Here is a 12,289-nt window from a genome sequence, read left to right as displayed (position 1 = left end):
GGGTTTGCATGGCAGAGAAAACTAGATCTACGGAAAATGTATGTTCTTCAAAAATTAACAAAAGCCTTCCAACTTCCTACAGTATTTCTTCAGCATATTATGGTTAAATGCAAGAATGTGACTCTAAGAAAGACTTTCTGGGAATTCATGTTTGTTGTTGCAGCAACTGGAGATAAACAGAGTAGACCTGATATTGCAAATATGCAGTAACCTAAAAACAAATTCAGTTTTTTCCCTGCCATATGCCACCATCATTAATCCTGCAAAGTGGAGTTATACTACAGCTTCAATATTATGTTCCCTACATGAAGAAGACATAAATTTTGAAAGCATCTAAACTCATCCAGTATGGAGTACCAAAGTCAGTATATACATTTTTTTTAAACACAACCATGTAGTGTACCAATGGATGGGTATATTTGAATTTGCTTAATTTTGTCCAGTTAGAGTAAGTCAACACAGTTTTTAATATAAATTCTTCCATTACAAAACTTTTCAATTCCAACGTTTTCAAGAATGAGATTAAGTATCATGTGAACCTTTGCAAAACACTCTGCAAGTCTACAATCCTGTTGAAACAATAATAAATAAAAATTTTCTACCTGTGCTGCTTTATACTAACATTAGCTGACACAGAATCAGAAGGGAAACTGCCAAAGCACAGAGCTCAATCTTTGTATTTATTTTAAATACTTAATTGGGAATGTATGCAGCTGAGATTATATTAGCATTTGCACCACTGTATTTCCATGAGGTTCATTACTCTAATTATACTATTAAAATAAACTCAGCTACAAGTGTTAACATTTCAGTTCTCAGTATAAATTACAACCAATGATAAAGTTAGAAATAAGCAACCATTTTTTTATTGACATGTAAATTGCCTGACTTAGTTGGGGTAGTTGGTGAAATGCAAACTCTCCACATGCCATCCAGATGTATGGAAATGATGATAATTTACCTTAATAAAAACTGACAGTGGAAGTAAAAATAAAAACTGACACTGAGCATCTAGAATATGATTTGGCCATCATGGCCCATGTACAAACTGAAGTTATTTATCTATTTACCTGCAAGCTAAATGTAGTGTAATCAAATCAGACAGAATAGAAAATGGCCAATTTAAATGTTTACGTAAAGTCACTAACATGAAATGGCAAAAACTAGATTAAGGTACAAAAATAAGGATTGATTGAAAAACTGATGTGCAGCGGTTTCATGTTTAGAAAGATCTCTGAAAAGTTCTACAAGAACATAAACACAGTGTGAAATTCCTAGATTCAGAGGTCAGAGTAGGCAAATTGGCTTGTTTGTTCAAGTTAAATTATTGTGGCTACTCAATGCTAAATTGGACATAAACTCCTTTACCCAATATTGACATCACAGCACTGCTATGGAGGCATTTAAATTTCATGCCTGAAGTCCAGAACAAATTCCCAATCTTTGGTAATCACTCCTCAGCTTTTTACCTTGACTAATTCTTCAAATTATGCTTATAAAACTTCTTAAAGGCTGAGATCAGACAGTCTGAATTCAGATACAAGTGTGAAGGAATGGTACATTCACTCCACAGAGAATTTATTCCCCATACATATGTTTTTGAAAGTAATGGCTACCTTTGAGACTTAAAAGGCTTAAAATGCAGAAGAATAAATGGAGAGGCAGGCAGCACAGACCTCCTACTTGATCAAAGAGAATATGATCACTAGAGAGGCACCTTGAAGGCAATATTATGGACTCTCACTATAGACAATGGACATTAGATATTACTTCAGTTTTCTTTGTACCTTGAGTATAAGACTAAAATTTTTACAGTGCCACATGAAGTGAATTTATAAACTTTAGAAAATGAAGGATATTTCCAATTTTTAAAAAAGAATAGAAAGAGTATAAAAAATTTCAAATTTCTACATTTCTAGTAAGGGTAGTTGGGGGTTTGTGTATGTTTAAATGCCCACCTCCATTTGAGGTTTTCCTTTCTTTTTAACAAAAGCTGCTAGATTTGTCATTTAACTGACAAAAATTTTCTTTTTTTCCTTTCTTTTGAGACTTCCTAATATTTTAAGACATTTAGGATATATAACAAAAAACATTTTTAGCTGCAGGTTTTAGATGTACAGTTAATCATGGACTTTTTGGCATACTTCAACAGAAGAAAAGCTGGCAGAGCTGTGCATTCCTGACTGTATCAAAGTAACATGTCTGATACTTATTAGTGGATGTTCATTGTGGGGTTTTCAGATGAATATCCAAATCTTTTTCAGTTCTGCTTTACTAAGTAGACCTCAGAGTAGACTTGGGACTATGGGACTCTGATTTCCATATCATTATTCACAGAGATTTCTGATGTTCTCTCATATATTCCTTGTGTCAATTGAATCTCTTTCCAAAGACAGACATGGCAGGATTTCAGAAGAGCAGCTAGGGTATAGAGCTTGAGATTTCAAAAGCAGAAGAGGCCATATAATGGTAAATTAGGCTATAATTACTGTTGAGCTTTCAGAGAACTTGGTGCATTCCTCACTTAAACATCAACAGAACATCCCACATCATCAGGCTGCTCAAATGAGATTCTTAAGGGAGTGTTTGCTCCTGCCTCTGAGCACCTAATAAGAAGGAAGGATTGGTGGTATGGTAATTTTGCACAGAGTTAGCATTTTCTTTCCTTTCATATTTTTAATCTCATTCATTCCCTCCTTTTTCCACTCTATCTGAACACTTTCCTACTTGCCTTCTCTTCTTCCTTCATTCTACTTTCATTTTCATGTCTCCTTTTCTGCTCAGCACTGCATCTATGCCATTGCAAAAATGTGCCAGCAGGTTTGCAAACAAAACTTTTATCCTTAAAAAATGCATAACCATAAGGTGATGAATATGTATACCCTCATCCCTTTTGATAAGGTGAATAAAATCTGCTAACAAAATCATATGATCAAATAGGCCAATAAAAGACAGATACATTTCTAGAGGCAAAACCAGAAGGATAACAAGGAAACATACATAGAATAAAGTTTCACCATATTTTTACAAATCAATTTTTCTTTAATCTTTACAAATCTTTTCCCAGAGAAATACAGGAGTTTTTATTTTAAAAAAGTCTCAGTTTTACTGGACACAGAAATAATTTGTAGCATCTATACAGATGAGGCAGAGACCTTTACAGATTTTGTTCAAGATCAAAAGTTAGTACTCATAACTGGAATTGAACAGTAAGCAAATACAAAACAGCAATGGGAGAGTGGACTAATCTATATAACAAATGAGATCTTTTCTTTTTGGACATCCCTCAAAGTCTTTACTACGTCCTGTGTTTGGTTTTCTATAATTAGGTATGTACTAAGCACATCCCCAATCAAGTTATTATAAGCATGGAGTTGTAGGTTGATTGTAGCAGGGAGAATTATTTTTTGCAGCCAGGAGGAACAAAGAGCAGCCATGTGCTAAGTGAGAAATAAGTAGGAAGCAGAAGATCCCTGCCATGCATCTGCTCTCCCTCTGAATCTAGCAAAAGGAGAAACAAGTGTGTCTTAACCAGGAGAGGAAAAAAATTAACCAAATCCCCACCAACTGCTTCAAACCTGAACCTGAGTGCGTCCCTTCCCCTGTCCACACTGGAGGCAGCTGGAGAAAAATGTGTTTATCCTACCTGAAAGCATGCAGAGACATGGGTATGCAGACAGCAAAGCAGCAGCACAACACATTAGAATCAAACCCAAGCAATGAACTCAGCTTTTCCTTCATTAGAACACACAGGGCATGGCAGAAGACTTTTGGAAATATTCTAGATCCTCTCCAACTCTGCTCCTCTACACTTTCAAACATGGGACCAAGTGTCTCCCCTCTTCAGTAGATTATGTTGTAGAGGGTCAAAAAAAATCAGCAATTACACATACTGTCCATTTTTCAATGAAGTGAGTTCTAGCAGTATGAAGAAAAAGAGGGTACATTTTAATATAAAAATTATATCCCTTGTAATAGAATTTGCTTTTCCAGTACGTTCTGATTTGAAACATATATATTTAAAATAGGCTTTCCTGCAGTAAAACTTTATCAAATAACTTCACATGACATAGTTAAACTTCTTTTTTTAAAATTTTACATATTTTATTTCTGTTTATAGCTTTTTCCTTAACATGATCTCATTATGTATGAACAGTTCAAACTTTGCCTCAGACTTGACAACCACATTCACAGGCTGGAAGCAAATTTTACTCAAGTTAAAATTCTTATTCAAAATGTCAAAATACATATTTTAACATCAGCATTATTAAACAAGTACTTAGTAGGCAGCTGACATTCTTAAACCAGTCTTTTCCTTGGCCTTCACATTGCTGAAATCCCAGATAACTGTGTGAACATTTCAACCATTCCTAACCCGATCGGATTTACTTCTGACTTATGTCTGAAGTACTGTTCACTCATGGCCTTTCCATCACCACCCTGAATTTACTGAATTTCAGATTATGAAGAGAAGAATTCAACACTTAACACAAGTTTGCTCTTAATACTTGTAGTCCCTAGAAAAAGTAGCTTTAAAGTAAGACAAATTACATTTTCTCATAATGCATGTCAGTGTATGAACAGTTCATACTGTTCAGGCTATGAAAGAATTGGGTTTCAAGTAACAAGTGCAAATAAAGCTCTTATACTGTATTTAAAAACCCATGAAGATATTCAGTATAGAAGGAAAAAGACCTAAAATACTCTAGTATTTCTGAAAATAGCATATTAATATTTGAGAGATACACTTGTATAGCAAATTAGTTTTGTTAATTTGTTAGTTTTTAATTATAAAATTGAAATTGCTACTGGGACAAGAGGAGAATTTAACACCCCTTTTCATGTGCAAAGATTACTTTTAAGATACCTATATTTTTTTCCTTTTTCCTTTAGGAAAGAAAATACAGTGTGTACTTAGAATATGCAACCACAGTATAAAATTTGCATACATTGCTGAAAAATTATCATTTCTCAAGGTACTTAAATTTTCAAATCCATCACTAATTAATACAAAAGTTCAGCTTTTATTTTTGAGATTATTTTCATGACCCTAAACACTAAAACTCTGCATTAGCAAATTAAGCATTAGAGATTATGTATTCTGTTTATTAATAACATCCTCCACATTGTATTTTTAATGCAAACTTCTTTTTTTACCCCTTTTTTTTTTCTGGTGGGTAAGCAATCAAACTTCAGAAGTTTCAGCCTGTAAAGGAGGTTCACTTTTCCCCAAATCAGAATATTTCAACTGGTTCTGCTACTTCATTTTAACCCCAACAGATGGGGCAACTTGAAATTTTGAAAGTGTGGCAATTGTTTTCTCTCCTACTCTTAACAAGGAACAGCGTAGGACGCCTCTGGTTTAGACTCCTGCTGTTATTTGAAAACTTGTGGTTTAAACAGTACGCAGGGAAATGTCGCACAAATATCCACCTGAATTAGGACAGAAGTTTATACATTTTAGGAGTCCAAAAGGAAATGTCTTTATCCTTCAATTCACCCTGAGATTACAACACCCAATTCTAACTCCTTCTAAGCAAAGCCTTTGAACTATAGAGTCCATTCCAAGCACAGAGTCAGCAAACTTCCATTTCTTCCTTTCCTAACCAGTGAGACTGCCTCTTGTGCCTCTTGAAAAACAGACAATATTCTACAGAGGGCAAAGGCACACAACACAAAAATTAGCACAACCAAGAGAAAGCACAACAAATTACAATGCAAAGAAAATCCTACACGATACGTTACCTTCCGCCTCGGGCACTGAAAGGCACTACATGGATTCCCAAAGGCCCGCCGTCATTGGAGACCTCGACGAGCTTTACCATATCACTGTGAGACAATGACCAATGAGGAATGTGAACATGGAACCAAAAACCCCACACAAACATACACAGAAAAACAAAACCATTCCAGAAACCAACTCATGGTGATGAAAGCATTGTTGAACACTACGTACCTGAACATTAATCTGATGGCATGAAAGGAGATCAATCATCAAAAACACTCCAATTAATGGAACCAAGAAATATGTAATAATTTTTTTTAATTTAGCTGAATACATAAAAACTGATCTCATCATCATCACTGCATGCATATTGCTTTATTTCTTATTCTAAAGTTAAACTCACCATTGAGTAGAAGTACCTTAAATGCCATACACATTTTTCCTCAGAAACCTAAAAGCTCATCATAGCACTAGCATGCTTTATTTTTTATCTTGGAGCCAATGCTAAATTTTTTACATTAGCTTTCCCATAACTACCTCATAATCAAATGAGAATTATTAAATTTTTAATTGGCTAAATCCTTCCAGCTTAAAAACACATTAATCTGTATTAATGTAATTTCATTTCTTTTACTGGAAGATTCCTGCATCTCCTTACTAAGTAAAGTTTCCAAAGTAAGTTTTAACTGTAACATTCAAAACCAACCAGACGTCCCCTGAAGCAACCATGCATCTAGTTTTCAATTATAAATTTTGTTGTAGTGAGGAAAAAAGCAGCAGAAGAAAGTAGAGGTTCAGAAAGAGACATGTAAAAATTGTAGAAACAGATTTAGACCAAATCTATTAATGTATTTGAAATATGCCCACATCTGGAAAGGTAGAATATAGCCCATGAACCATAAAGAACTGTAAATGCATAAATGAGAAAATAATATACAAAAGCCAAACCTCTCAGTAAAACTGGAAGTGAGAGATCTGAACAGAAGCCACAATCTAAATTTGCAGCTCATGCTTCTCTCTAGCATTACATACTTTTTCCTTATTTCCTGGCACTAGATATATATACAAACAGATCATTGAAAAGCTTGTTCCTCATCGGCACACAAATAAAACTTAACCTCAAAATGGAGCAAAGATCAAGACAAATTCCCTGTGATAGCAGTAAAAGATTTTCTACCTCCTTCAATAAGCTCTTGATCATATGGTGGCCCATCATGAAAGCTTGCAGCTCCTAATCTGTAATTTGAGAATAATCAGACCACATATGGTTGACAAGTCAACACAAGTCCTGGGTTACAGTTTGTTTTACTTTTGACCTACATTAAGTTTTCTATTTTTAAGGTAGCCTTTACATTTGCTGTATGCCTCAATTGGTGTCTGAATTTTTATCTTGATTTTTAAACATGAATTGAAGGTCTCTATCCTTATTGTCACTGTTAACTCAAGAAAGTAGCGCAACAACAGGAGAGCTGAGAGACTTCGGCCAAAAATGTGATATTCTTCAGACATGGATCAATGTTTTAAGACTGAGATCAATACAGCATTTCATGCTGTTCCATGTGCACTTTCTGTACAGGCTGACTTCCTTCTCACTGTATGTTAAGGCTAAATTGTCATTAATTAATGGGCAAAGGAGCTCACAGAATTCAAGCAACTCCTCTGACCTCCAAAGGGAGCTCTAAAAGACACTGTTTGCTATTGGTAGGCCTGTGATTCACTATGATCAACTTTCTTCTGAGTCTGCTATTAGCTGAGAGGAAAATTAAGGGCTAAGAAAGAGAACAAGTGAGAATCTGTGTGACACACCTGGAACTGCCAAAATGGAAACACGGCTTAAATTTAAAAAAAAAAATCCACTTATTTTCCACATCCAGCACATACCATTTAGCTTGTTCTAGTGGTTGAGTCAGTAATTTTTTATTTGTTCAAAATGCACACTTAGCATCCTTGCACTCATTTTTCTTACACTTTTTTATTTAAAAAACACAATTCTATCCCAAATTCAAATGTTAAATTTTGTAGAACAGAAAGAAGGAGGAAATTAGAGCTTCCTAAGAGAGATTCTTTCAATCTGGCTTTCTGATTTTCTCAGGAGTTTGGGCCAACTGCTTCAAACAAACATGCAAAGAAGTATGAGATGAAAACAAAACATAAATGAAGTAGCATATGATGAGAAGTCAATAAGTTACTTAAAGCAACACCAGGAAGCATTACATTTGACAGAAGTTCTGCAAATTCTATTTAGGAAACAGCATTTGGAATTTACAATGTAACAGATTTTGTAAATGGAACCGAATAAAATGCACGTGCTACAGCCTAATAGATGTCACCATGATCTTTATCTAACATTTAAAACCTCTGTCCCTAATTCATAATTTAATTCAAAAATAACATGAGCAGAAGATTTAATTTTATTTAAAATTTAAGTTAATAAAATTAAAAGATTTAATTTAAGGCTAGAAGGGATATTTTCTCATTAACTCCATAACAAGATACGGATCAGTTTTTTCCAATGAAATGCAAAAGGTCCAGTTTGCAGTATCTTTTGACTAAATAAAATATCACTCAGTGATTGTATTTTTAAATTAGGTGGAGCTAGCAAAACACCAGTTTTGATCCATTGGAAAGTATGAGGTTTTTGACCACGCAACTTGTGACTGTGACATATCTTCCTAGAGACTGTGAATTAGTGATTGGAATTAAGATTTTCCCCCTTGAAATTCTTGCCTGTTGATCTATTTGTACTAGCACTGACCCTATTCCTTTTGTCAAGTTTTCAAAGTTCCATCAAATAAGCATGTTCTTTGAGGCAGAAAATCTACTGTAGCATCAGCACTTATAAATGTCAAGTTTCCAATGCTCATCTTTAATACAAGCTTTTTAAACTGTTTAAAATCTGTTTTAAAAATATCCATTTTTTAAAACCTAAATGACACATGACCTAAAAAAGACTGCCCCACTTTCTTTAGAGTAGTATCACCCATATTATTCTGAGCACTTCACTAGTCTGTGTTCAATCTCAAGACTCATTAAAACAATATGTTCTGCCAGTAACTTACTCCAGGGAAAAATTGGTAGCATTCTCCAAACCAGTGTCTGCATGTCCAACAGGCTCAACTCTGCTGTTGTCCTCCTCTGTTCGATCTTCATCCTAGATGTTAAAAAAAACCAAAACTATTTAAACCTACATTTAATTTTATTAACTCATTTTAGTAATGATTATTGGCGTTACCACATGTGCAGTGGAAATGCTTCCACAACTGTCTGAAACTGTTCTAAATTTTTTTTGACACTTTAAACATTTTTGCAATGATTTTAATAGCTTGGCCAGTGTTATATCATAGTTCTACTACAGTTAAAAATCTGTGCTACAGAAGCTATCACAGTCAGCATTTTTTAGAAGGTTGACAAGTAAAGCACAAAATCAGCTGATGGTCAGCAATGTTTGGGAAACTCCTCCCAGGCTCTCCCTGGGCAGGGGGCTTGACTGAGCACACAGGGCAGATCACTGAGGCTCATTTGCAAAAACTTAAAAATAGTACAAGAAAATGCAGCTTCTGTAATTCCATGAAGTACCAAGAGCTTTTTAAACATTTTATCACGGCCTTTATTAATAGCTTGCCAGAGAAGGCTGACATCAAAGAGCTACGTGAGGCTCTAATGCTAACCAATTTATTTTATTTTTAATTTCACTTTCCAAAAAGTACATATGTTATTCACCAAATGTATAACTTTAATGTCAAAGTTGTGAATGCTGTACTTTCAAATTTAGATCAGGGTAATTCAAGGACTTCGAATAAGAAGCTCTAAACACATTCTTATGTGTACGTTAATTATTGGAAGCTTATACTTTTAAATACCCATGTAATCAAAAAGAAAATATTACAGAGTGTGAACAGAAGGTTTCAAACACAGACAGGCCAGAGACATCAGGTCAGTGAAATAACACATGATAGGTAATTAATTTAGCACACAGAGTCAGACAACTTATTAAAGTACTGAAGAAATGTTAAAGGCAGGCAGAGACAGTTGGTAATGTCTAATTGAGATTTCCACAGGGAATCTGCAAAAGCAGGAGGCTGGATGCACCAGGCTTCCATGGGCTATGGACATGCCTTCTGCACCCTGGAAAGCAGCACACTTGGTGAGGCCAAGCTGCTTGGAAGATTGATGAACCTGTGTCTCAAATGGCATTAATATGCACCTCCTTGTCATCTCCCTCTGCTAAGTACAAGGTAAGTAATGCATTTGAAAGGTTAACCAGTATTTGAACCTGCCTAGAAATGTATATTTACTGATTTCAGTTGAAGTTTTATGTACACCACTGCATTAAGTTTAAAATTAAATAAATATTTAAATATCCATGCCAATACTAAAGTCACACGTGAAAAGAGGTATTCCACATCTTGTTTCATACAGCATCTTGCAAATCACTAACTTCCTGGTTTGAAGTTAGGGACATTGCTGGTTGTATAGAACCATCATTTTTATTGCAATGAAGCTATTACTAGCCTAAAGAGAACTCTTTTCATCAGAGCTGCTGATGAAACCCAAGTTTAAATCTCCCTTGTGACAAAAGGTCATCACAGATGAACATGACTTTGTTAATAATATGGTTTTTGGTAAATTTTCATGTGTGGTTTTTTCAAGCAAACAAGCAAGAAGTATATAGATACATATAAACACACACATACATATACACACACACACATAAGAGATTGAAATAACATCCTATCTTTTTGTAGATATTCCTCTGCCAAAAAATCAATATCTGGCTTTATGCTGTGTCATTTTAGCAGTCATCTATATACATGCAATGTAAGCATCATTCATTTAGTAACACTTGGATCCTACACTTCATCACTTTTTAGCCCCAAAAGCTTTCCTCTTGACAACCTTTATTTTGTAAACAGAACTCCACTTGCCCCACTCAGTGTTTGCAGCAGTCCTTTGGGCTTGCTCTTGACAGACCTGCCCTCATTGCCCTCCTGGGACACAGCCCCCTGTGCAACGCTTGAGCTAAATCCTTGTACAAACCCTTCTTCCCACCCTTCCCAAACCTGAGGGTATCTTTGCTCTTGTTCCCACCAGACCTAGGCCTCTCCATTTGCTGGACATTCTGTTTCCTTTCCTTCTGTCCCCCCTGCTGGTCTGGAGGCTTTTCCAGCCAAGGAGAGGAGCATCCCTCTGCCTGGCCCTGAGGGCAGCCAGGTCAGAGCCAAGAGCCAACTCAGCTGCCTCCCATGCACCTTCCTGTCCTGGGGATAACAAATCAGAAACTGCAAATCAAAAGCTACGTATAACAGATGCTATCTGGCACCATCACATCTACATTTTGTGCCTTTTGTTTCAAGAATCATAAACACAGCAAGTTTTGGAACCACACTGACTGTCAGTTATCCAAGCAATTAGGGAACAGCAGCTCCCACACGCCTCTGTCTGGCTTTTCCTGGAGGGCAGACAGATCTGTATCAGAAACATGCATGTGCCCATAAATAGGTGCTTAGAGGAGCAATCACAATCCTAATGAAAGCACTACTGCCATGATCAACAGATGTATGATGTACCCTTTTAAAAATCTTTAATATTACAGTAATCAGACTCTCTTTTCTTCTCAAAATAACACAGATTTTGATTTACACTGAAGTGAACAGAGAGAAAAATTGGACACCTGCAGAGGGATTTGACTTAAAATTCTGATTTACTACGAAAAGTAACTAACTAGCTGTGAAAATCTTTGCATCAAGCAATTATTTCTTTATTTGGAAAGCAGTTTTCTTCGTAAAAGCAAATTCTACCTGGATGAGGTAAACAAGGAAAAGGGCATTTAACAGAGCAGGAAAGTTTCTGTGAACCCACATGGGTATTAATGCAGATATTTCTCATAATTAACTAATTTAAGCAAGCTCCCAAAAGTGGAAAGTTTATTTTCTCTACATAAAACCACTGATATCTGCTACATAAAAAAAAATACAGTTTTTAATGTACAGCTATGAAAGACAGAATGTGTTTTTCTTCCAAAACTGGAATAAGAGTAATTAAAATATCTTTTCATCTTTATAGCACAGAGGAAAATTTAAAGCATCTCTTCCAATGTACCTCTCCATATCTTGATGTGCTCAGTGTAAAATTTCCCACTGTTTGAAAAATAAAAAGAAATCATTATTTTTCTAAGTTCTGTAATAAAATTAATGACTCAAAAACTGAAAAATTATCTTAACTGCTCAAAATGGACTATTAGTGCTAAAAGTTCTACCTATAAAAAGGCCCATTTCACAGTTCACCTGCACAGTGTTAATGAAATACATATGAAAAGTTGCAAATTGGGTTTTTATTTTTGAAGACAGTCTCTCTATCTCCACCTAGGATTACAAAAACCTGCAGAGTTAAGGAATGTCAGCAGTATTCTTGCCAACAGAACCAATATATAACCAATATATATGAACCCAAACAGTTATTTTAATTACATTTTCTCAGAAAATTTCTGAATGAAAGATGCCTAGTGTAATTTCCAAACCCCAAACCAGTCATGCTTTCCCTGTCTTACTGGAAATTGCAATGTCC

General features: G+C 35.3%; 1 protein-coding gene across 12 annotated transcripts in view; it reads right to left on the bottom strand.

Moving 5' to 3' along the window:
- The window catches only part of PARD3 (par-3 family cell polarity regulator), a 445,695-nt gene that overhangs the window by 211,172 nt on the left and 222,234 nt on the right, over positions 1-12,289 (bottom strand). For 11 of the 12 annotated variants that reach the window (XM_054273679.1, XM_054273683.1, XM_054273680.1 and 8 more), the window contains 2 exons: positions 8,785-8,876; positions 5,746-5,829 (listed from right to left, as the gene is read on the bottom strand). In XM_054273679.1, coding sequence (XP_054129654.1) covers positions 5,746-5,829; positions 8,785-8,876 — 176 coding nt within the window. The remainder of the gene's footprint in view (positions 1-5,745; positions 5,830-8,784; positions 8,877-12,289) is intronic. The other variant, XM_054273682.1, reaches the window with a different exon arrangement.

This window comes from Melozone crissalis, unplaced genomic scaffold, assembly GCF_028551555.1.
Source record: "Melozone crissalis strain CALT ecotype California unplaced genomic scaffold, PUWL_Pcris_2 ptg000016l_1, whole genome shotgun sequence".
NCBI lineage: Eukaryota > Metazoa > Chordata > Aves > Passeriformes > Passerellidae > Melozone > Melozone crissalis.
The sequence above is the reverse complement of the archived record's forward strand: the minus strand, read 5'-3'. Positions and strand labels throughout refer to the sequence as shown.